We start from the raw sequence: 26,501 nt of genomic DNA, 5'->3' as shown, positions 1-26,501 counted from the left end.
CGCCATTTTTTTGACATGCTAAAATATGAGTTTTTGGCCTTTTCTGGACTTTATTCCCACTTTGTGTACTATAACGCGTCTCTGAGCTATTCTATGTCGTTTTAGCCATTTTGGGAGTAGTCAAAATCTGACTTTTTCGACATACTATACTATTGCCTTTCTCGCCATTTTTTGACATGCTAAAATATGAGTTTTTTGGCCTTTTCTGGACTTTATTCCCACTTTGTGTACTATAACGCGTCTCATGAGCTATTCTATGTCGTTTTAGCCATTTTTGGGAGTAGTCAAAATCTGACTTTTTCGACATACTATACTATTGCCTTTCTCGCCATTTTTTTGACATGCTAAAATATGAGTTTTTGGCCTTTTCTGGACTTTATTCCCACTTTGTGTACTATAACAGCGTCTCTATGAGCTATTCTATGTTGTTTTTAGCCATTTTTGGGAGTGGTCAAAATTTGACTTTTTCGACATACTATACTATTGCCTTTCTCGCCATTTTTTTTGACATGCTAAAATATGAGTTTTTGGCCTTTTCTGGACTTTATTCCCACTTTGTCTACTATAACGCGTCTCTCTGAGCTATTCTATGTCGTTTTTAGCCATTTTTGGGAGTAGCCAAAATCTGACTTTTTCGACATACTATACAATTTCGTTTCTCGCAATTTTTTTGACATGCTAAAATATGAGTTTTTGGCCTTTTCTGGACTTTATTCCCACTTTGTCTACTATAACGGCGTCTCTGAGCTATTCTATGTCATTTTTAGCCATTTTTGGGAGTAGTCAAAATCTGACTTTTTCGACATACTATACTATTGCCTTTCTCGCCATTTTTTTGACATGCTAAAATATGAGTTTTTGGCCTTTTCTGGACTTTATTCCCACTTTGTGTACTATAACGCTGCCTCATTTAGCTATTCTATGTCGTTTTAGCCATTTTTGGGAGTAGTCAAAATCTGACTTTTTCGACATACTATACTATTGCCTTTCTCGCCATTTTTTTGACATGCTAAAATATGAGTTTTTTGGCCTTTTCTGGACTTTATTCCCACTTTGTATACTATAACGTCTCTCTGAGCTATTCTATGTTGTTTTAGCCATTTTTGGGAGTAGTCAAAATCTGACTTTTTCGACATACTATACTATTGCCTTTCTCGCCATTTTTTTGACATGCTAAAATATGAGTTTTTGGCCTTTTCTGGACTTTATTCCCACTTTGTCTACTATAACGCGTCTCACTGAGCTATTCTATGTCGTTTTAGCCATTTTGGGAGTAGTCAAAATCTGACTTTTTCGACATACTATACTATTGCCTTTCTCGCCATTTTTTGACATGCTAAAATATGAGTTTTTGGCCTTTTCTGGACTTTATTCCCACTTTGTCTACTATAACGCATCTCTCACGAGCTATTCTATGTTGTTTTTAGCCATTTTGGGAGTAGTCAAAATCTGACTTTTTCGACATACTATACTATTGCCTTTCTCGCCATTTTTTTGACATGCTAAAATATGAGTTTTTGGCCTTTTCTGGACTTTATTCCCACTTTGTCTACTATAACGCGTCTCTCGAGCTATTCTATGTCATTTTTAGCCATTTTTGGGAGTAGTCAAAATCTGACTTTTTCGACATACTATACTATTGCCTTTCTCGCCATTTTTTTGACATGCTAAAATATGAGTTTTTTGGCCTTTTCTGGACTTTATTCCCACTTTGTGTACTATAACGCTGCGTCTCTCTGAGCTATTCTATGTCGTTTTTAGCCATTTTTGGGAGTAGTCAAAATCTGACTTTTTCGACATACTATACTATTGCCTTTCTCGCCATTTTTTTGACATGCTAAAATATGAGTTTTTGGCCTTTTCTGGACTTTATTCCCACTTTGTGTACTATAACGCAGCGTCTCTGAGCTATTCTATGTCGTTTTAGCCATTTTGGGAGTAGTCAAAATCTGACTTTTTCGACATACTATACTATTGCCTTTCTCGCCATTTTTTTGACATGCTAAAATATGAGTTTTTGGCCTTTTCTGGACTTTATTCCCACTTTGTGTACTATAACGCGTCTCTACGAGCTATTCTATGTCGTTTTAGCCATTTTTGGGAGTAGTCAAAATCTGACTTTTTCGACATACTATACTATTGCCTTTCTCGCCATTTTTTTTGACATGCTAAAATATGAGTTTTTGGCCTTTTCTGGACTTTATTCCCACTTTGTGTACTATAACGCGTCTCTCTGAGCTATTCTATGTCGTTTTAGCCATTTTTGGGAGTAGTCAAAATCTGACTTTTTCGACATACTATACTATTGCCTTTCTCGCCATTTTTTTGACATGCTAAAATATGAGTTTTTGGCCTTTTTCTGGACTTTATTCCCACTTTGTGTACTATAACGCTGCCTCTCACGAGCTATTCTATGTCGTTTTAGCCATTTTTGGGAGTAGTCAAAATCTGACTTTTTCGACATACTATACTATTGCCTTTCTCGCCATTTTTTTTGACATGCTAAAATATGAGTTTTTTGGCCTTTTCTGGACTTTATTCCCACTTTGTGTACTATAACGCGTCTCTATGAGCTATTCTATGTTGTTTTTAGCCATTTTTGTGAGTGGTCAAAATTTGACTTTTTCGACATACTATACTATTGCCTTTCTCGCCATTTTTTTTGACATGCTAAAATATGAGGTTTTTGGCCTTTTCTGGACTTTATTCCCACTTTGTCTACTATAACGCGTCTCATGAGCTATTCTATGTCGTTTTAGCCATTTTTGGGAGTAGTCAAAATCTGACTTTTTCGACATACTATACTATTGCCTTTCTCGCCATTTTTTTGACATGCTAAAATATGAGTTTTTGGCCTTTTCTGGACTTTATTCCCACTTTGTCTACTATAACGCGTCTCTCTGAGCTATTCTATGTCATTTTAGCCATTTTTGGGAGTAGTCAAAATCTGACTTTTTCGACATACTATACTATTGCCTTTCTCGCCATTTTTTTGACATGCTAAAATATGAGTTTTTGGCCTTTTTCTGGACTTTATTCCCACTTTGTGTACTATACTATAACGTCTCTCACGAGCTATTCTATGTCGTTTTTAGCCATTTTTGGGAGTAGTCAAAATCTGACTTTTTCGACATACTATACTATTGCCTTTCTCGCCATTTTTTTTGACATGCTAAAATATGAGGTTTTTGGCCTTTTCTGGACTTTATTCCCACTTTGTATACTATAACGCGTCTCTACGAGCTATTCTATGTTGTTTTTAGCCATTTTTGGGAGTAGTCAAAATCTGACTTTTTCGACATACTATACTATTGCCTTTCTCGCCATTTTTTTGACATGCTAAAATATGAGTTTTTGGCCTTTTCTGGACTTTATTCCCACTTTGTCTACTATAACGCTGCCTCTCTGAGCTATTCTATGTCGTTTTAGCCATTTTTGGGCGTAGTCACAATCTGACTTTTTCGACATACTATACGATTGCCTTTCTCGCCATTTTTTTGACATGCTAAAATATGAGTTTTTTGGCCTTTTCTGGACTTTATTCCCACTTTGTCTACTATAACGCATCTCTACGAGTTATTCTATGTTGTTTTTAGCCATTTTTGGGAGTAGTCAAAATCTGAATTTTTCGACATACTATACTATTGCCTTTCTTGCCATTTTTTTTGACATGTTAAAATATGAGTTTTTTGGCCTTTTCTGGACTTTATTCCCACTTTGTGTACTATAACGCGTCTCTACGAGCTATTCTATGTCGTTTTTAGCCATTTTTGGGAGTAGTCAAAATCTGACTTTTTCGACATACTATACTATTGCCTTTCTCGCCATTTTTTTTGACATGCTAAAATATGAGTTTTTTGGCCTTTTCTGGACTTTATTCCCACTTTGTGTACTATAACGCGTCTCTATGAGCTATTCTATGTCGTTTTTAGCCATTTTTGGGAGTGGTCAAAATCTGACTTTTTCGACATACTATACTATTGCCTTTCTCGCCATTTTTTTTGACATGCTAAAATATGAGGTTTTTGGCCTTTTCTGGACTTTATTCCCACTTTGTCTACTATAACGCGTCTCTACGAGCTATTCTATGTCGTTTTTAGCCATTTTTGGCAGTAGTCAAAATCTGACTTTTTTGACATACGATACTATTGCCTTTCTTGCCATTTTTTTTGACATGCTAAAATATGAGTTTTTTGGCAGCAGCAGTTTTTGGAACATGTAAAATTTTGACATTTCTCGTCATACTACAACATGCACTTTCAGTCTTTTGCATTTTCAGTCTTTTTTTTTACATGCTGGTCACATGGTGTTTTTGCAACTTTCTAACTAGAATAGCCGGCCAAAACACGCCATAGCATATTTTCCAGCTGTTTTTGAGACATCAAATTTTGACAGTTTTCGCCATACTATAGTACTTCAGTTTTTCGACATACCAAACTAGGGTGTCTCTGGCCATTTTTGCAAGATTCTATGCACGTCTCGGCATGCCATTTTATGCGGCTTTCAGCTGTTTTTGGGACATGTCAAATTTGGTCATTTTCTACCAAACTATAGTGTTGCATTTTCGGTCTTTTTTTTTTTGGACATGCCATATTAGGGTATTTTGGCTGTTTTTGCAAGATTCTATGCTATGGCGTTTCTTGACACAGTATTCTAGGCGGTTTCCATGTGTTTTTGGGACATGTCAATTTTTGACATTTTTTGCCATACTATATTATGGCATTTTGGGTCATATTTTCATCAGCTTATCCGAGTCCGGGTCGCGTGGGGTTCAGGCAAAGCAGAGCACTCCAGATGTCCCTCTCCCCCGCAATGCTTTTCAGTTTGTCCTGAGGGACACCAAGGCGTTCCCAGGCCAGACGAGAAATGTAATCTGTCCAGCACGTTCTGGGTCCTCCCCGGGCCTCCTACCAGTAGGACGTGCCCTGAACGCCTCCAGTGGGAGGCGTCCAGGAGGCATCCTGATCAGATGCCCAAACCACCTCAACTGGCCCTTTTCAACACGAAGGAGCAGGGGCTCTACTCCAAGCTCCTCCCGGATGTCTGAGCTCCACACCCTATCTCTAAGGCTGAGCCTGGCCACTCTGCAGAGGAAACTCTTTTTGGCCTCTTGTGTTAGCAATCTCTTTCTAATCGGCCACTACCCAGAGCTCGTGACCATATATGAGGGTTGGAATATACATGGACTGGCCCCTGGCTCCAAACCAGCACACAAGGCACCTGACTACGATCCCTTTCCTTACGGGTGGTGGGCCCACTGGGTGGCGGCTCCATGTACTTTCTTCGGGCTGAGCCCGACCGGGCCCCATAGCGTCTGTCGTTTTTAGCCATTTTTTCGACATACTATAGTAATAAGCTTTGGCGGATGTTTGGACAACATGCTATAAAAATGCCACTACTTTAAGAGAGAACCTCTGCCACAATTTACTAATTAGAAAATCTGCCTTTATTAAGAGTTATGTACAACAGTGGTTCCTTTTGATACAGTTTAATTATCACCTACAACCCCTCCATAGAGACAATGTCATGTAAACTGAGGCAGAGAGGCATATATGGAGCCATTTAACATGACAGACAAAATGATTTTCCAACAAATTTAAATACTTTTGAGTGTTTGAGAGGGAGAGATTAAGTTGTACCTGATTGCTGACCTAGTTTAGTGTAAGTCTGCAGGCCAAACTTGCTCTAAAAGAAGCTCAATCAAAAAGGCAAGTTCCTCAGCTGCAAACCTCAGTTTTTGGTTTAAGGTTTAACATCTAGACACATATTACAGGCTGAATTGTCGCACTCCCTTTAAAAAGTATATGAAGAGTTATGTTCCAAAATCCAATCAGCATTTAAAAAATTAAAGTGTCTTTCCTAGTACTCAAAATTATGAAGATGGAATAACTTTTAAGCAATGCCATTTTTTTCAAAAATCCATCCATTTCTGGAGTTAAACTCTTCACATTATCCCTGCTCTCAGTGCAAAGGAACGCAAAGATTACAAAAAATAAACCTCTTTAAGCTTAGCAAAGACATACATGTAATATTGCACTTTGGTTAGCAGGCAGTGCCTTTACTGCACACCGTATAACAATTATACACTTTTTTTAAATTCAATTTTGAATCCCCTATCTAACATCTGTCAAAGAACAACAGTATCTTGCTTTGGCTTCGTCATTTCCCATCCAGTGTGACTGAATTTACAGTAAAAATACAACAGAGAAAAAAAATGTCATAGCAAGCTATGTAAATAACAATGAGTCTTCCCTCGACTGTTAAAATCTCATTTCTAAGAAATCATGTACAAGAAACTGTTAAACTACGATCTGTATTTAGCCTCATCCTGCATTTCAAACGAGATGCAAAATAATAAGCACATCCTTCATACCTGGCTTGTAAAAAAGAGATATTTAAATTAGCATACACAGTTGTAAATCTGGATTGTGTTCTTTGTCAGTAAAAATAAATAGAAGCAGTAAGCTGCTTTAAGACATGCATGCAACTTGGACTAAACAGGTCAATCAGCAAAGGCATACAGAAATGGAAACTATCAGAAGAGTTCAATAAATTATTAAATTTTGGTTGTTTTTGGCCACGGTATTTGGAAGACAGCACTGATAATTAAACAAAAAGTGCTTATGTACTGACTCACTCAACATTCTTCCTACTTAAAAAAAACACCCCCAAAAAACAAACAAACTTCCTCTTTCTTCCTATTTTTTCTACAATATTTACTGCTTATTAGTTTGGTATCTCAGGGCCACTGTATTGTCCACTAAATTGTTTTAATGGTGAGCCATAAGAGGCAGACTTGAAAAAGGAAATAAAACACTGTATGGGAGCAGATGCTATGGAATCGAGTCATGTGAGGCGCACAATGAGTTTTGAATGCAAATAATACAACACTTTATCCAAAAAAAAAAAAAAAGTAGAACATTAGATAAAACATAAATATTCAATGAAACATTTAAGGAACCTGATGGAGGGATAGGTATGATGCCATTACCAGCAAAGCTATTTAAAACTGATGCCGCAGGCTGTTTTAGCATACATGGGTGTACAGGTTGAGTATGTGTTGGTGCTAACAGTGGCCAGGAGATATCAGGCAATGTGTCACAGTGGCTGTTTTTTATGTGGTGGAAGAGTCTTGGTAAGGCACAAACTTGGAGAGTTTGTTGGGAGAACTTGGGTTTGGGCAATCCGAGCTCTCACTCATCCTGAAGAAAACCTCCTGCTCCCTTTTCTTCATGTTTAGCTCCTCTTCAAGGGCCTAGGAGGGTTGGAAAGAGAGGGACGTAAACTCTCTTTACACTTGTCTGATGTCTTACAACACAGAAAAGACTATATATTATCTTCCTTACTGTGTTCGGCAGTCTTTATTGAAATGACTTGACATTTGAATGACTAAGTAGATTATATATAGTGAAGTTATGAAGTGAATGAGACAAGTTTTGATCTTTTTGCTCAAGTTCTTTTATAAAATTAAAGGAATAATTTGACATTTTGATATATACACTTATTCTCTTTCTTGCCGAGAGGATGAGGTCATCTGTGCTTTAAGCAGTATGAATGTGGAGCCAGAGGAGAATTGCTTAGTTTAGCATAGAGTAAAAACTGAAGGAAGTCCCTGCCCTCAGTCTCTGACTGCCAAGAAACTACCAGCTTATAACCCTGTGAAAACAAAATTTGTCATTTTAAGAAGATGCAGAATGCACATTCTTAAACTTTAAAAAAAAAAAAGTCAGGCTAATTGTTTCCCTTTACTTCCACTCTTTATGCTAAGCTAAGCTAAGCACCTCCTGGCTCTGGTTCCTAATTTAGGAACAAGCTCTAAACAAGATTCAGAGTATTAATATAGTAGCAAACCAGTATTTGCTACGTAAAGCTATAGTTAAGTAATGGTGTCTGAAGCAAAGAATTAAGTCACATTACCCGTCTTTGTTGTGATCTGAGACGTCCCAGCTGGGCACGCATGGAAGTGCATGTGAGTCACTGGCCAATCTCCACTGCTTTACACAGTGTTATTATGGAAGCATAGTTCCCACCCTCTAGTTCCCTCTCCCGGTTAATCCCTTAACTCTGTGGGCTCTGATGCCGTTGTTAGCTGTTAACCTCAGTGTTGAGAACCATGTGGAGACAACCTCTGAATCATAGACACACTCTGAATATGGTGTTGTGCTCCTATATTGTGTTCAAGTCTCAGCAACAGAACAAGTGAGCATTTTTCCCAAAATGTTTGACTTCTCGTTTATCTACAAGCCATTTTATTTTAAGATCAGCATGTTTCAACATGCACGCGTATATAAAACATCCTAATTTCTCCTCACCTATAGAAAGGAGTCTGATATAAGCACATAAATGATTTAAGTAAATGATGCACTTTTATTTTATGTTAAATAGCATACTGAGTGAAGTTCTGTATTAGAGCCATGCATATGACACATTATAATAAAACTGTATCGGGAGACATGTACCTTCTTCCTCGGTTTCAGCAGGTCCCTCCACTCCTTCAGCAGCTGGTTGTGTTGTTCGTCCAAATGTTTGAGCCTTTGAGTCTCATTCTCAACCAACAGGTGACATTTTTCATTCTGAAGCACAAAAAAAGCTCTTGTTAACAAATGCAGGTTGTTTAATGCGCTCAATTTGTGCAGCACATCCTGTATGGACTGGACAGGGGACCCCACTGACGAAATTTGCCTTGGAACCTTTGAGGGATTTGTGATATAAGATCCACAGTATAAAAAAAAACAAGAAAGTGTTGCCCCTAATTCACCTGTAGCTGCTGCAGCTCTCTGACATTGCCCTCACACTGGCCAATCATCTCCCTCATCTGGTTCTCGTGTTTCTGCTGCTGATGCAGCCTCTCTGCCTTCTGCCTCTTCTCCTCCTGCTGAGAAAACTAGAGAGCGACGAAGGAGAGTGAGTTACTGAACAATCAACTTGATGCATGAACGTGAGCGTGAGGAAACCCTCGCTACCTGTTTGATCTTCTCTCTGTCCTCTGAGGAGCTGCCCGTTGAGTTGATGCGGAGGCTCTTCTTGAACATGGCCATGCGGGTCTTGGCTTCACTGCGCTGGATCTTAGGCAGCCGGTTCTTTTCCTGCTGCTGCCGAGCTTTCAGAATCTCAATCATTCGCTGATTGTAGCACTGCATCTGTTCCTGCTCCTGAAGTGACACAATAGACACAATGGCACATTCATTTCATGCGATGCAGGGAAGACGCCGATAAACAGCACAGTTGACACAGATGGAAGCTCTGAGTAACGTAGGCTTAATGCTGGATCGCTTAACATAAAATAGAAAGTTAATTCCTGAATAGAGACATTTATTTGCTTCCTGAAGTTAAATGGGTGTTGAATAGTTTTGGGGAGAGGAGTTGTAAATCCTGTGACCTTCTCATGTTTTTTGAGAAGCTGATGCCTCTGAAGGAAGTACTGGTCTTTCAGCTGCTGCTTCAATAGCTGGTGCCTCTCGTAAAGATTCTTCTCCTCCATGTCCCATATCGTCGCTTCACGCTCTGATCATAGCGAAGAGGGGGCACAAGAAATAATCAAGATATTGAAATGCAAAATGTCAACACAGTAACATCCCAGTATACCAGGGATGGGCTAAGAAAAATAAGTGGGGTCATTTGAGTTGAATTAACCCTTTTTTTAAACAGATATTGTACCTCTGATTAGCTGGTGTTTCTTGTTGAGGCATTCCCTCTCCATCTCTGCAATCTCTCTCTTGTTGCTGGCGATGATTCTCTTTAGCGTTGTGTCCAGGTGGTTCTTTTGAGCTGCCAAAAATTTGTCCTCCTAAAAACACAAAAAAGAGAAAGGCATGGATGGAGGGCATGAACGACTTGCTAAAAAGGAGCCGCAACTGTCATAGACGAGCGTTTACTCCTCAAAAGAAAAACACTAATGGACTAAGAGGTTCCTTTTTTGTGTCGATGTATGTCGTCTATGTTCTCTTTCCAGCAACATCTCACAAACCTCTCAGTTTTTCATTTTTTTCTAAAGCAGTCCAGTTAAGTACACATGACAACTTACCTCTCTTATCTTAAATTCCTGGAAGGAATTCATCATCTGCTTCAAGGAGTCTTTACGCTGACTTCTGGGCAGCTTATCAACAGATTGTTTTACCTAAATATATAAAAACAGTCACATATCGGCTATTTTCAATGAGTAACAATAATAATAATAAGAATTATAATAAACTTTATTTAGATAGCAATTTTCTTAACTAGGCTTTTCAGAAAAGAAGCACAGAAAAACAAGGCAGCAATAAAACAATAATAAAATGCAAACAACAAAGCAACCATATATAAATAGTGGTGGGGGAAAAAGTATAAAAAGTAGCTTACAATAGCCGCAGAGGGATAATAAAACCTAGCAACATATTAAATATTCATAAATTCTTTCCTACAAAAGAAAGTTTTAAGAAGCAGTTTGAAAGATGGTAAAGATGTAGTGTGTCTAATCTCAACAGGCAAAGTTCCACAGTTTAGGGGCTCGGACAGAAAAGGCGCAGTAACCTTCAAACACAAGGAGGCAAGCAAAGCGTGTCAAGATGAACAAAGCTATCAATCATGCCTCTGCAGGATAATTACGAAGATCTTTATCTGACCTGTTTTCCTTCTCTCCCGCACATCCTTATCTCAAACGTACCTCCTTTTTCTTGTGTTTTAACTGATCCTGAAACCTGTGGTGGTCCCGTTCCTGCTCTGCTTTGATGCGTTTAGTTTCTTCTTTGAGTTTAACATGGTGGTCTCCTTCCATCTTCTCAATCGTTTGCTTCTGGTGCTTCTCCAGGGTCTCCAGCTCCGTGTCATAGTGCTTCTTCTTGGCCTGGGACCCAGCAAGAGGAAAAAAAGCACACTGTAAGCATAGGTGAAAATAAAAACAGCCCCACACATAGGACTGTTTTCATAAGACTTTGACATCCTCCAAAAAAGAAATGTCTCACAGGTCTGCACAGGCTCTGCCAATCATCTTATGGATGAAAAAATACACATATTTATGACAAGAAACTGTGACTCACGTTCATCTCCTGGTCAAAACGTCTCTGCATTTGTTCTCTCTGTGTTTCCAGTTTGGCGTTTAGACCAGCTTGAGCACGTTGCTCTTCCTTCTGCAGCAAACGGAGCTCGCGCAGCTCCTGACGTCTAAACACACATAACATCTTTTTGTTCATATAGTTTATGATTTAAACAACTACTCACATTTAAGGTAATATTGTTACTCTGAATTAATTATTTTAAAAGAGGCATTTGGGGAAATATTAGAAATGTTCCATTTTTCTCTTGGCCTATAACAGGGCATATTGTTGTCCTGCTAAAAATTTGATGAAGTCTTAAGTCTAAAATTCAAATCAAGCCAAGTCAATTTTATTTATAAAGCCCATTAACAAAAATCTAAGTTTGCCTCCGGGGGCTTTACAGCACATGACATGATCTGTCTGTCACAGTGGATGAGGAAAACCGGGGTAAAAAATGGGATGAAATCAAAGTCAGTTGATATTACTGTAGTCACACATGCAATGGCATATTTGTACCACTAGATGACATGAGTAATCCACCAGTAAGTACTTTGGGCTTTAAGAGGCAGTGAGTAAGACTGTTGTCACTGAGCACATCACTGGACAACAAAAATAAAATAGTATCGATCATTGTTTGAACATGTAGACTCCCATAACCAAATATAGCAAGTCCAATCTCCCCCCTGACCTAACAGTAACTCCAGAGACATTTTATTTTTATGTAAAACCACAGGCTATATATAAAGAGAGAAGTACCTAAATAAAGCTTTTTCCATAACAAATTGGGTATTTGTTAACTCGAATCTCAAGAGGCTAAAGCCCAAGAGTGCAGGATGCCTGAAATAGCATGTGAGTGTGTTTTTTAATTGAACCTTTATTCAACCAGGAGAGTCCCATTAAGGATTAACAATCTCTTTTTAAAAGGGAGAAATCGCCAAGAGAAGCAGCAGCATAAAAAACAAACAGAAAACACAAGAAGAGGCCGAAAAAAGGAAATGAAATCCAGCAAAGTGAACCCACATTTCAAAAGAGACATTTAAAATAGATATTTGTGAAGTAAAAGCGACATCTAACAGGCCCCTTTTCACTGTGGGGACTGAGGAATAAACAGAACTTTGAGCTCGTGGATCTAATTCACAGAGAATGAAAACAGAAACTGAATATGTGTCATGTAGGCAGACGGAGTCATTCACGTACCTCAGGAATCGCATCTCCTCATCTTTCTTCTCATCATCCCTGATGATCTTGGAGGTGGTCACGCTGACCTCCACGCCGTCAATAACAAACTTCCTGGTCCGCTTCAGAGTCTTGCTGGAGAAGGGCTGAGAGGTAGACAGGAAGGGACAAAGGTCAAAGAGAAAAGGACGGCGTTAGATTAAATCAGACGTTAAGTACAAGACAAATATCCATGAATCTCTGCCTGTGTCGGAGAGTGCACTGAAACTCTGCCGGATGGTTATTCTAGCAGCATGTCCGCAGGCATCAGACACCAAAATGTTTTTTCGAGACCTTTTCAAAATTCTTTTAACCAAATCTGAGATTTTTTTTTTTGAAAATCATCTTTCTGTTATTCAAGCATTGCAACAAAATATGACGATTAGAAGTATAAATGTAGCCCCATGCATAGGTACGTTTTATGTAGGAATAAATGTACATTTTGCCAACAAGTAAGAGAGAATATGAAACAAAAAAGCAAAATCTTAAAGATTTGTAACATCAGAAATATGGACTTTCATGCCAAAGAGCTTGACTCACTTCTCAAAAAAAAATTAATAGACTGATAAATTAAACAAAATGTTTGAGGCAAATAAGGCCTAATAAGATTCAAATTTAAAACTACTCAATGTTTTTAAATGCCAAAGCTTTTTAAAAAAACAAAAAAATTAAGCCATTTTAAGACTTTTTGTTTTGTTTATTCTTTCTTTTTTTCACTCTGCACTAAGCACTCTGTGCTTATATCGCTGTTATTGTAAAGCCCTTTGTGCTGCATTTCGTGTAAAAAAAAAAAAAAAAAAAAAAGGTGCTTTATGTATAAAGTTCATTATTTAAAAAAATTGGGGGTAATACTACTTTTTAACTCCATACCTACAGATTTATTTTATTTTCAAACTTCAGCCCAAACTGATGCCACCTCAAGTGACGACTGAGGCATTTTATCAAATTTCAAGTCTCCTCTCTCTGGAGCTACAAAAGGCTTAATACAATCCCCCAAAAGACCTGTAAACAGACTTTGATGTGTAAAATCAGTTGACTAAGCTTTAAATATGCGTGCCTTTGTGACTTCCAGTGTAAGCCTTTTTATCTGGTGGCAGCTGTGTAAGTGTGTGTTGACAAAGGCATTAATATTCCTGTCAGTCTGGTTCTACTGTAACAAGCAGCAAGATGCTCCATCTGTCACTGTAATGGGGAGCGCCATGCAGGAAGTAACCTCTTTCAGTAAATGCAACACAACGTGGCTTCTTTAACTCTTTACAACAAAGCTGGCCTACAGTAAGTATGGTTTTACATTAGGATTTCGCTGGTTGAGAAACTTGCAATCATAATGCGCAATTTTCCTAGTTACAGGAACAGTCCCATTTTGGAAATTCAAGGTTTTAACCAAATACCAGCAGTCTATTTCTGATCATGGGCCTACCAAGAACAGACAGGCGACCTTTTTCTTTGCTCAAAGATCAAAGTTATACAAACTCAGTCTAATTTAGGGGGTACTGGCGAGACAGCAATCCAACAATGTCTCGGGAAGTCATGATGCATAATATATCAGAGTGTGAACACAGCTTATAATTGAACAGACAAAACTGTTATGGCTAACAAAGCACATTTCCCTCCCCTATCTAAATCAGCTTCCACAGACAATATTTACAAGAGTGATATGGCAGCATTTACTCTGCAAACACAGGGTAGCTCAAACCCTGGATGACGCCATTTCCTGGTTTATAAATAGTGTGTATATAAGAGGAGAGGAGGAGAGGAGAGGAGGAGAGAGGAGAGGAGAGGAGAGGAGAGGAGAGGAGAGGAGAGGAGAGGAGAGGAGAGGAGAGGAGAGAGGAAAGGAGTGGAAAGGAGGAGAGAGGAAAGGAGAGGAGAAAACTGAACAAAAAAATTTATTTGGGTTTGTGCAAATTGCTCTCCACTCTGAAAACGCTTCCTCATGAACCCTCTGCAGCTGAACAAACAGACAACATATGAGGTGCTGGATGCCACTTTTGCCATGTTTTCTATTGTTGATATCTCTCCACATAACTGACACATTTACAATGGCAGTAAATCCATGTGCCTCTGTGTTTGAGTGTGTTATTAAAGACACACTGGCGCTACAATCGGAGGACATGTGGGTCACTCTATAACCAAGCTGCGTTGTTTGTGATTGAGGCTCTAACTTCCCATCACTTATCGTTTACAAACCAAACACACGGATCAATTCATGAGCACACATGAGCGCATGCACACACTGATGCTCTCAATCACACACACTTGTGCAGAAACACGAGTGCCCCCCCGTCCAAAAAAAAAAAAAAAACAAAGATAGCCCATTCACTCTCCCTGCAGGCTGCTGCTGCTGAATAATCTGTTCTGGAAAAACTTAACATGCCACAAACAGACAGGACTCCACGCGCAGTCAATGGGATTTCAATCATGGTCGCTCCATAAGCCTCCAGAAGCTGCAGAGTGACAATGAGCTACATAGAAACTTCCATTCATGCTGGTGAATACTGAACTGTGCCCACACAAAGGCCACTGTTGGTCACCATGAATGGAAAATGTTGCATATTTTGCTTCAGAAAGGCTCGGTGATAAATGATGAAAATGGTCTCTCTCTTCTCTCCCTTCAGCTTCCTAACGTCCCTCCCTCACTGGGACTGTCAGACCGTGCACCAGTGTGGTGGTTGTAATTCATTTCCTCTCTTTCTTATTGCATTACATCATAAAAAGCATCGCCATAAGGTGGAAAAGACAGCTCGTTTTTGTTTACGATGACATTTTGGATATTTAGTTTTCACTTTCCACTTAAGACTTAAGATACTAAAAGTATCTGCCAATAATTCAGCTTAGTTGCACCACATAAATCCAAGTTTACCATAACCAATTAAAAAGAAAAACTTAGGCTATAAGAGCATTAACTAGTCTATTCTCCGTCTCCTCCCTGAAAGCAATGTGTGGTGTGAGCCTAATGAAAGACAGGCTATCCTCTGTTTCAGATGGTTAACACCCACACCGCAAAATACAACACAATGCACTTTCAGTTCCTCCGTGGGTGCCGAGAAATAGTTTTTCCAAGGAGGGGTTTTCCTACAGAGGCAGAGAGCTGCTTCAACACTGGTCTATTTCACCTTAAAGACAAGTTCTCTGCTCGAAGATTATCTTGGCATTTAAATAAGGAGAGCAAAGGAATACTGATACAGGACAGATCAGGCTTACTCACCCTTGCAGACATCATGATGACCTCCTTGTTGACAGACATGTCCATGCTCTCTGATGCCATGCTGCCCGCGTAAGAGGACCGTTTGTTGATAATCCCGCCATTGATATAAGGTGAGGGAGCCTCTGAGTTTCCTCCTGTCGATGTCCGCTCTGGGGTATCCTTGGTTAAGCTACCATTCGCCTCCGAACGGGGTGCAGGCACTGGGGTAGGAGCGACAGAGGGAGCAGGAGTGGGTGTCGGAGAGGCACTGGGACTTTGGCTCGGAGTTGGTAAGCTCCCATTTGCCGCAGTGTTGCTCTCCTCTTCCTCCGTCACTACGACCTTGGGCACTTCAGGTTCTGTTGCGTCTATGATGATGTCGACATGTTCTTCAGATGCCTCGGGCTGGAGAGATGGTGGCTGTTCAGTCTCTGGGGTCTCCACAGCAACCTGAAAATGAATTTTGGTATTATTACTGATACACAACAGGCAACACCATTCCATCTTCTAAACATTAGACTTGTAAAAGCACCTTTTCCTCCAATGTGGGGGTACTCTTCCCGTCCTCAATGCCCGAGTCTGAGCTGGAGGTCTTGGTTGAGGCCTCGCTCTCAGATTTCTCTGACTCCAGAGTGACTTCATCTGCCAGTTTGTCACCCAGCTCCTCTGGCTCTTTCGGCGGGAGGTTCTGCCGTGGTAGGGGAACAGGGACCACCATGACGGCACCTGGCTGCTCCTCTGTCTGTGTATCTGGCTGGGTCCCCTTCCTGGGGAGAGGTATAGGTGTTGTTGGGGAAGGCGTGGTGGGGCTCGGGGTGTCCGTAGACTGGTCTCCTTCCAAACTGGTCTGACTGGTCTGGCATGGCTCCTTTCCTGGAGACTTTAGAAGTCAGGAGGAAGAAGAAGACAATTGTTATGTGCTGATGTGACAAAACATTTTATGTTTGCATACTTTAGAGGAGCACTTCACCTACTGCTTTTAATGAAAAACTATTAACAATACATTTTTAAAACAAACATGCTCACATTATTTTTTTTACTTAAATTAAAGAAAGAAAGAAAGAAAAGGAAAAAAGGATGACAGGAATTGATTTCAGTTGGATTAAAACATTTGGGAGACCACCAGTGTCTTAAAGGAATATTTCTTCCATAAAATGCCCATTTGTAAATTAGCTACTTGTGTCATATTGAATTTGTAAAGAAAACTTTGCAATTTTCCATGGAGGCATGCAAGAAAAACAAAAATGAATCCATTGACTAACTGGTTGAGCAAAACTATATCTTAACATCTGTTTACAAACTCTCATACAGCTCATGCAGAATAATCCAATTCTCATTTATCCAGTCGTGTGTTCAGTACTTCATTAACACATGCATTTTTTGCTACAACTTCAGTGTATAAAACAGAACTCAAAGTGCAACTTATCTATGCTCCATTCAAAGCCAGACTCCCATAATAAAGGTTTTTCATGAAAATACATTTGTTTGGGAAGTAGTGAGCGTACAACTGGATAAAAGAAACTTATTCTGCATGAGTTGTGTGAGTTTTTGTAAACTGATTTTTTACCATAAGTAGCTTTGCTGTTAAAAGTGGCCCCCAATCAATCACTAAACCAATAGGTTCATTATTTTCCTTGAAGGCATGCGAGTAAAACAAAGTTTTCTTCACAAATTCAAGTTAACACAGAATGACCAATTGATTTACACATGGACAATTTACAGGTGAAACATTCCTTTAAGTCACTGGTGATCTCCTCAAAGTTTAAATTGAACAGAAATTGCATTCAGTCATCCATTTTTGTACTAAAATTATAATGTTAGCATGTTTTTAAATAAATTGTTAAAATTTTAAAAAAGAAAAATGAAGAAAAAGTTATTTTGAGAAATATAAAAATACTGATTTCCCTGGCAGAAAAGCTAATGTGAATAGTGTTCTGCCAAAGAATGCTAAAGTTAGTGCTTCATGCAAGATTTGACTAACTGTAACAAAATGAGACACTGAGGTGGACTGATACTGGTATGGTATTCTGTTGAATGAATGCAAAACTAGGTTGGCACCATCATTAAATCAAAAAATGTAGTAAAATATAAATTTCTCCTTATTGGTTTCTCTTTTTGAAGGAAAACACAGGACAGGTGACTGAGCATATACACTATGCACGTCATATTCTACTTAAGTTTAGATAATGTTCCCACCGGCAGTGTGAGCCTAAGCTGCTTTAGTAGGAATGCAGTCATTCCTGCTTAGACTGCTACTTTTTACTGAAGAGGAGACTTCAAATTAATTATTTATGTTATTATAAACACCACTGAAGATGTTATTTTAAAATTATGTGCACAGCCATCTGTCAAACCAAGCCGTTCTGCTTCTCAAAATATCTCTCTGCCGTCTTCCACGACAGGTAAACAATACCATCAGAAATCTTTATGGTCAGGTTCAGCCTTCCTAATGTCTCAGCAAACATCTCTGCCCGGCTGTGTCTGATATATGGCAAAAGATAAACGGTCAGATAAATGCTTGGCTGGCTCTCAGGGTCTTCTAACTGTAAGTGTCAAAATGTTGCTGTGTGTTCAAAAGTGCTGGAGGACAAAAGGAAAAAACTGGAGTAATGTCACAGTTAAATAAACACAGGGATGAAAAATAAGATGTTCAGACTCAGTCAGCCATTTACAATGTAGTACTGTACTGTATATGCAGCTTTATATTTTGGTATTTAAATCAATTTGAATATTTCTTATCAATGAATCCTGACTGAAAAAGCTTGGAAGCAAATAACCCAACTGTGATCAATCTAACACAGCGTTCCTACAGCTTGAGGAAAGTTAGATTAAGATGTTTTAATACTTTTTAAACATCACTTGGAAAGGAATGAAGACTTTTGCCCAAATACTACTTCAACATAATGCATGACTTTTTGATCAGGTTAAAAAAATTAAGATGTGAGACAAGTCAAATGCTGAAAATGTTAAAAGCTGAAAAATCTTAATATTTTCTAGGGTGGAACAAATGGAAATCAGTCAACAAATGAAATCTTATAAGTATCCATTTTTTGCTTGGATGTTGTAAATGTATAGGAGTGTCATTGGATCCTCTATCCTGTTTGTGTGGCGTTAAAATCTGTGAATTATTCAACATCAGAAAAATAAATATTCTTAGGATCCTACTTCCAATGTCTTGGACTTTTGAAAGTTTGACTTAAGACATTTTAATACCAATTAAGGCCTCATTTATAGATTTATGAACTTAATGTCTTTTAAGAGTTTTTTGAGATCTGCGGGAACCCTGTAACATGTAGCACTACCAACAGAAACTCAAACTTAATCCAAACACCGACAATGTTTGATCCACAAGATGTGTGGAGAGAGCAAGCAGCACTGTCACTACACTGGAGTTCTTCGCCTCAGTAAATTCGGAAGTCATCACACTAACTGTTGACATTAGGAGAGGAAGAGATAAGCGTGCAAACATTAATTTTCAAGGAGAGAAAAACATCCACGCTTAACACATTTGTCTGGTCACAGCGTCTTGTTAACAGGAGTATTTTCAGGGTCCCTGGTGTACAGTGAAGCATATCTTTAGTTTAGAGTCAAAGTATAGCAACAGAACAATGCACGACCTTAAATAATTCACTCAATCACAGGTTGTGTAGTGGAAGCGTTTCTGTGTAGGAGCGAGGCTGAGGGCAGCACCTATATTTAACCGTGTGTGGGTGTTGCCTGTATTCCGGTTGAAGTTCCTTTGTTTGTGCTGAGGGCAGGAGGTAAACTGCACTCTCATACCACTCTGTGTCACTTTCTAATCTTATGCCCTCTGTGGATTTATGAATGGCTTCTGCAGAGCAGACCTGAGGCAGGAAGGCCATGTTTACCAAAAATTGGTGTTCAAAGGGCCAACAAGGAAACACTTCAAAAGCAGTGGAACGTTTAAGGCAGAAAATACGTGCTTTTTGGGTCATGGGTGTATGTGCAGTTCAGTGCATGACTGTGTGATCATGTGCATGAGTTTCTGTGACACTAAAATGAAGAAAGTACAAGTCAGTTCACAACACTTAGAGATTACTGAGAAATAAATATGTATGGTCATCATAACCTTGCTAAAATAACTATTGCAGAGTACTGTAGTATCCCGTTGTGACACGTAATTCTGAATCATGCGTACTCTTACAATCCAGCCCATGGACTGCCTACTCTCCTTTCGGAAACAAACAATGACAGAGAAGAAAATGAAAGGACCAACAAGAAGGAAAAAAAGAAATCAAGGTTTGGTACCACAGTAAGTTCCATGGCGTCGTCCTCCTCTCCTTCCTCTCTATTGTCCTCTATTTCCTCCATGACCTCAGCTTTGGCCTCGGCTACCAGCTCCCGCAGCGGGCGGTTGGACGTCACCGATCTCACAAAAGGGTGCTGTGGACACAAGGGACAGAGGAGAGATGGTTAATTAATTATCAGTGACGATGCACAGTGACTGGTGCTTAGATAGCAATTTTATTTTTCTTTCTTGTTTTTTTCTCCCCATTGCATTTCTATTTACTTTTGCATCATATTCTGAGTGTAAATGAGTTCGTAAACACCACAAGGAAGGAGAGACAAAAAGACTTGGTGTGACAACAGGATAAACACAAACATAACCATAGAAAAATATTTGCTGGAGAAAAACACAACACAGTATCCATGGATACAGGTATCATTAGGCCATGAGACAACTGCTTGAAGTATGCTGCAAGTACGACTGACAATGTCGAGGCGGGATTAAGAGAAGAAATAGATGAAGGCAAGCTCCAGAAAAAAAACGAGAGCCTGGTGAAAAATAAAATAATGGCAATCAAATACATTAGTTTGCCCACAGGGCTGCAAAAAGAGACAGACATAGGAGGTTAGGCTACAGGAGACTTTCACTGCAGGAGAAACTCTATCTGCCACCTGCCTGTTCCTGAAAAGCTACAACAATAGTGGCTCTACAATACAACTCTCCCTTTAACGGCACCCTGATGCAGCAGTGTTCAATCTAACATCATGTCCTTAAAAATGCAAGCCATTTTAGTTCTACAGCTGCTAAAGAGAAAATGTGTGTTTTGCCAGAGTGCAAACAGAGCAGTAATAAGTTGAGTGCTACGAAAATAAAAAGCTAAATTACAAGTTGAGTGCAGCTGATCATCTATTATTCAGATGCTCCGCACTGCTGTGTAATTTAATTGGAACAGCTGATAAAGGGAAAAGGCTACAAGTGGTGCTGGACCGTGAAGTGTGCATAAATCGGGGTGTGTGCGCACATTTGTTGATCGCAGTTGTTTGTGTGCAGCGGCTCGTCCTCGAGGACTGCATTAGGCTTCAGCTTTTAACTTCTCCAGTGACTAACAGCAGTCAGCCTGATGACTCAGTGTAAATGCCGAGTGCCATTCGACCATGTGTTACACCACAGCGGAAATAAGAATACATGGAGATGAGTATGAAAAACATTTATTGAGAAGAAGCTAAATATACACACGCAGCTGGTCATAGCAAATGTCTAATTGAAATTCATGATTCAAAGGGTCTTAGCATCATTAATGCCCATACTGGGACGTCTTTTCTTTGTCCTTGTCAGAAACTGAATCCCTAAAAACTTGGTATTTCACTGGGGTCTTGTGTACCTGATAAATGTTCTTGTCACTTTTTGGATAAGCTTGCAAAACTGTAACCTAAAAATCTCTTCATTAATCTAATCATTAACCTGAGATTAAATCTACAGGAGACCTCACACCTAAATGAAACTTCAAACATAATAACTGAATACAGTTAGTCTTGAGTTCTGCTTGTTGTACTGCAACAATGACAAGACCTCTCTGCAGATTATCAAATACTTCTACCTGACTGCTGATAAATTCTCAAATTGACCATCGTGATGTTATACTGGAAAAAATTCACACTAAAAAGTGCTACTACATATTGACATTTGGACTGACTAAATAATGTCTAACAACAGATCTACTCAGGTGGGTGCTGGTATTTTTATATCAAAGTAGCATCTTCAATCAACAGATACCCATCAATTTCCATGTACATAGCTATGACACCATTTGTACAAGTTATAGGAAAACATGGACAGTACATTCTGTATACCTTCAAACTTGCAGTTTCAGTTTATTTTTGCCTGATTTTACCAGATTTGGAAATAAAACTAGCTGATATTTTGACATCCAGTCCAAAAAACATTTTCATCCAGCCAAAAATAATGAATGTGCACACAGAGTAGGGGCTTAGATGTGACAAAGCTGGCTGAAATTCACTTCTAGGTCCAACAAAACCATGCCAACCAGGTAAAATACAAAGTTTTACGGGAGTCCAATCAAGAACAGCATGGAATTTGAATTTAAAAAGTTATTATATGTATACGTGATTTTATGATTGAGTATTTTCAACACAAGTTAAACAACCACTGTATAAGCAAGCCACACTGCTTCATTCATGACATGAAGTTTAACTGATCCAGACTCCAACAACCACATTACCACTCCCTGAGTACACCCTGACATGCTGAGTGATGATTGGCCATCAGACTGTTGAAGCCATACAAACCTGTGCTGGCAGAGTGAGAAGAACAAACGCTGGGACATCCAAGCTGCTGAATGCATCACTAATATTTGAAATGTATGTTTGAATTTGTGATAGTTGGAGCTGTGACAGTTGAGCCAGTGCCGCAGAGGGTGCATGCATTTAAAGGGCAAAAGTAAATAAGTAACCAAGCTCCTGTGCATTGGCCCTCTACTCTTCAATTATCTCCATAGCTAAGTGGCATTTGTGGACTTTCATAAGAGGTGAGTTTCAGATTTTTGTCAAAGTTTCAACAGAAAAAGTCCTATCCAAAGACTGATGCTGTTCAAAAAGAAAATGAGGAATAATGCCAAAAGCACGACTAGTCAAATATGGTAAACCTTTCTGGCTCATGTTAAATGGGAAACACCTTAGAGGTGGTAAAGGGTACTCGGGGAGGAGATGTTTATGTATGTATGTGTATACTGCGTTGTGTATGCGTATGTATGTATGTATGTATGTATGTATGCATGTGCATGTCTAAGAGCGACTGGGGTGCCGGGGTGGATTCTATGCGGCTGCCTGTTAAGATGGATGTTTTTTTTGTTTTGTTTTGGTCTAAAATGGTTTGATTTGATTTTCTTTTTTTTCTGATTATGGATCCTTTTATAATTATCAATTATCAATAATTTGTATTTTTGTATAAAATCTAAAAGTCAGTATGTTTTCATAAATGTTAAAATTAATAAAAATCTGTATGACCCAAAAAAATAACTAAAGAAAATGAGTTCACCCTTTAGAGATAGATCTGTCATTATACAACAGACATCAGCTCTCATGAGCAGATTTTTTGTTCAGTGACCACTAGCGATCAAAACACATTGTAAGGTAAAAATTAGTTAACCATTTATTATTCCAACACCCTTTTCCCTCAGGCACCATTAGCATACCTAAAGTCATGAACATCTGAGATTTCAGCTTTTAGCTGTTTATTGTAACAAGTGAAATCAGACCTCCAATGCTCAAACTAAAAACACAGCTTCCTTGAGGTATATCAAAGGGGTTAAAAAGCAAACAGAGTAGTTTTGCTGCTCTGTTAAATCTGGCTGTTTTTTTTACTGCCATTATGGATCAAGATGTGGATCAGTGGAGCTTATGTCCTCTCTTTTAGGTTTCACGTTGCTTCAGACTGTGAGGCTGGTGATTGTGGGTCTTACATGCATGGCTTGACGTGAAAAGGTTAACAATATGGTCCATTAGGGGTCCAGAACGGGGGACCGCAGAGTTACCTGTGTGGCAGTGACAGCGGGGTGTGTGTATTTGTTCTTCTGTCTCTGTGAGGTCCGAGTGAGGATATATTTGAGTTTTAGACCTTGAGTGAGCACATTTTTGGGAAACTAGGGGCACCGTGGTCAGTCCTCAGTTCTTCAGAGGGTGGTTCGAAGGTTACAACTTGTTTTTAAGGTTGAGGTTATAATTAGGTTTAAGTTATGTTTGGGGCAAGGGTTGGTGTTAGGCAAGCAGTAATTTTGGTTTACAAAAATGAAATCAACTTGACTTTTATTTGCCCAAATTTTGAAATATCTGCCTGGAAAAAGTCCCTTACTCCCAAACTATAATCCACAGACCTCACAGGAACTACTGAAAAATAGTTTCTACATGTATGAAAAGTGTTGAAAGCTCCCTTTTATTCAGTTTATTCAGAGAAATGGGTACATACTTGGGACTTTTTATAACCTAACTCTTCAGTGCTTTGAGCAACTGCCCCCTTCACCTAGTCTAATGCGTTATCTGTTTTTTTATACATTCATATCCTCCTGACATTTTACTGGGGTAAATGGTTAATGATGGTATCTGTGTGGGGAAAAAAATTAGAAACCAAAAAAAAAAAACCATACAAACAGAGCAACTGGTGATGAAAGTGATTGAAGCAAGTGTCACAGTCTAGCCTACGAAGCATTATTTCTTATATGCAATTAGCCTACACAGACAAGTCTTGCCCATAAAATAATAAATAGGAAATAAGTGCTCTTCTTGCTGGAGGACCTAATGACGATTGTGACAGAAACTGACATATCAGTGGGCCGAACAGAGATGACGTATTGAATAAAATCATGTGGCTAATACACTGTTTTTGTAGGTGGAAGAAAACATCTCAAGGTAAAGTTAGATGTGGCAATACTCCCCAACACTTGCAGTTGCCATCTTTCTCAGCTCAGCTGCCTGTTCCACTAGAAGAAACTGCAATACTGCAATACATTGTCACAATACAGCATCTCCATGTCAGTTTAAGCAGCAGTATTTTTGACGGTATTGAAAATCATACCGTCTGTATACCATAATACCTTGATACCGCCCAACCACACTTTTATCCAAACCTTTTTTCACACTTCTCAGACCCCCTACAACTACAACCTGGAGAGTCATGCCTCACAGATCAAAAACCTCTGAACAAGAAGAAGCTCCAAGGGGAAGAAAAAAAAAGATTTTAGTTTAAGCGGCCAGAATCAGGTTAGAATTAGATTTAGAGCAAGCTTCGGACAAGGACTGAATTTAGGCATGCGCAGAGCTAGGGAATGCATGATGTCATTGAGGGTTCTCGAAGGTCTAGAAGTTTAAATGTGTGCTTCTGTCGGCACGTCAATGTTGCAACACCACAACAAAGCTCTGGCTTAGAGATAAAATAGCAAAACACTCCCATGGTAAAACTGCGACGTACAGACTCGCTATAATCAGAAACAGAAAAGCATCCAACATGATACATGAATGGAAGCTACGTAAAAACACCAGAGAAATCCTGACCATGAGAAACTATGTGGGAGGAGAGGCTATATTCACTGTAATGAGTACAAGTCTTCCAGATGGTCTCCTGCCAGCCACGCAGCCACAGTGACTTATACTGTGTCATGTTGTTTTGTATACATTCTTTAAAAGGCGCACATGTGGGACAGACACAAAGCGAGAGGTTCAAATATGTTTCAAACTAACAACATCTTTAAAAAGCCTGATGACAAAGACTTTATCGATCTTTGTCCTTTTTTTTCCCTCTTTTGAGACACTCAAACACCCCAAACAACTTGACACTTACACTCCAGACACTCTTATCTATGATTCATTATAAAATTCATGCTCACGTCCTGCACGGCATCTGTTTTCCACATCCATAAAATCCAATGAATAACTGCAAGAACCTGTCACAAATGCTGATGGTAACTTCCAGCAAACCGATTTCATTCAACACCCATCGCACAGCAGAACTGAATGCCATCATTGCACAACTATCTACAGTAAATACTCTCTGACAGCCGTGAGGAGCAGCCGGCATGATAAACATCTAAAACCTCCAGCACCAAAAACTGGACCACGCCTGTCTCTTTCCCCCCACTGGAGAGCACATGCACAATTCCCAGCAGGCCCCGGGTCTTGGGTTTTCATCTCTGCCTCTCTCTAATTGGCCAGAGGTGGCAAGCTCAGGCTTATTCAGACATACTATTGGCTGAGAGTGGGAATGTAAATAGCTGACATTCCCTCAGCTGTGGGATACAGACAGGAAACTGTGGCTCTGAATTTTAATAGACGCTGCGCTCGTGCTTTAATCCACACCCTGTTCACTTTCTCACTCATTTTTCTTGCTCAGGATTTAGAGAAACTTTTGCCAAAGCTCATCCAAAGACATCAATGTTTTATTAGTGCCAGAAAAACTGTCATCAGCTTCCCATTAGAAATATCCCAGCTGTGCCAAAGTGCACTTGCATGTAAACATCATCATAGTCCTTTCCTCCCAATGTCACTAATGTGAATTTATGTCTATTTACTGTTGCTGAAAAACAAATTTATGATCCCTTATTTTTTTGGTACAAAAACCCTTTTTGTCCTTGAGATGGAAATGTGTATGTGTATGTTTCAAAAGTGAACAATTCAAACAGTGCTGAATGTTTACTCACCTTTCCTCCCTTGTTTTTTTAACTTAATTTTTCCTCTTTACTTTAGTCACTTTTTGCGCTACCTTTCTTCTTCTCTGCCTGCTGCATTTCTTGCCCACTCCTGCCCACCTTCTATTCCCCTCCCACTCTCATGCCAGTGCCCTCCACGGGGACACAGCTCACTCCCCTGCACAGATCACTCCATTCAGATCTTAAAATAGAAGAATAAAAGGCCCTGTATACGTGTGTGTCGGTGCAAGATAAGGACAGAGCGAGGACAATGTCCCATCATATACTCAAAGTGCAGCATTGTGTAACACTTGCTAAGTTAAAATTGCACATTGCATCAGGCCTACCTCAGCGAGTTGTGCTGCAGTTGGACGAGTCTCTGGGTTTTTGTCCAAAGCTTTCTTCAGGAAATCTTTAAACTCTTTTGACCTTGGATGAACACAAGAAAACAGTATTAATCAATTATAAGAGGTATGAAGAAAGGAGGGAGTGAGGAATAGTTACAACATAACAAAACATTTCCAGATATGTGATGTTGGTACATGTGGTTCATCTCTGTGCACAGCTGCATCTTGTACAACAAAGCTTTCAACAGGAATGATGTGTGGGCTCCCCATCCCAAATGTCCTTTCAGCACCTGATGAG

At 39.3% G+C, this 26,501-nt stretch overlaps 1 protein-coding gene across 1 annotated transcript in view; it reads right to left on the bottom strand.

The window, feature by feature from the left end:
* Positions 1 to 5,423: 5,423 nt before the first annotated feature.
* The window catches only part of stk10 (serine/threonine kinase 10), a 51,357-nt gene continuing 30,279 nt past the window's right edge, over positions 5,424 to 26,501 (bottom strand). The window contains exons 7-20 of the mRNA XM_042498888.2: positions 26,204 to 26,285; positions 19,684 to 19,818; positions 15,947 to 16,294; positions 15,436 to 15,864; positions 12,210 to 12,334; positions 11,016 to 11,139; positions 10,643 to 10,822; positions 10,025 to 10,117; positions 9,658 to 9,787; positions 9,380 to 9,504; positions 8,964 to 9,152; positions 8,759 to 8,884; positions 8,460 to 8,573; positions 5,424 to 7,255 (exon numbers count right to left, since the gene is read on the bottom strand). Coding sequence (XP_042354822.2) covers positions 7,115 to 7,255; positions 8,460 to 8,573; positions 8,759 to 8,884; positions 8,964 to 9,152; positions 9,380 to 9,504; positions 9,658 to 9,787; positions 10,025 to 10,117; positions 10,643 to 10,822; positions 11,016 to 11,139; positions 12,210 to 12,334; positions 15,436 to 15,864; positions 15,947 to 16,294; positions 19,684 to 19,818; positions 26,204 to 26,285 — 2,341 coding nt within the window. The 3' untranslated portion in view covers positions 5,424 to 7,114. The remainder of the gene's footprint in view (positions 7,256 to 8,459; positions 8,574 to 8,758; positions 8,885 to 8,963; positions 9,153 to 9,379; positions 9,505 to 9,657; positions 9,788 to 10,024; positions 10,118 to 10,642; positions 10,823 to 11,015; positions 11,140 to 12,209; positions 12,335 to 15,435; positions 15,865 to 15,946; positions 16,295 to 19,683; positions 19,819 to 26,203; positions 26,286 to 26,501) is intronic.

Source organism: Plectropomus leopardus, chromosome 15, assembly GCF_026936395.1.
Source record: "Plectropomus leopardus strain MGB_pleo_1.0 chromosome 15, ASM2693639v1, whole genome shotgun sequence".
Classification (NCBI taxonomy): Eukaryota; Metazoa; Chordata; class Actinopteri; order Perciformes; family Serranidae; genus Plectropomus; species Plectropomus leopardus.
Note: the sequence above shows the minus strand (reverse complement) of the source record. Positions and strands in the feature narration are given on the sequence as shown.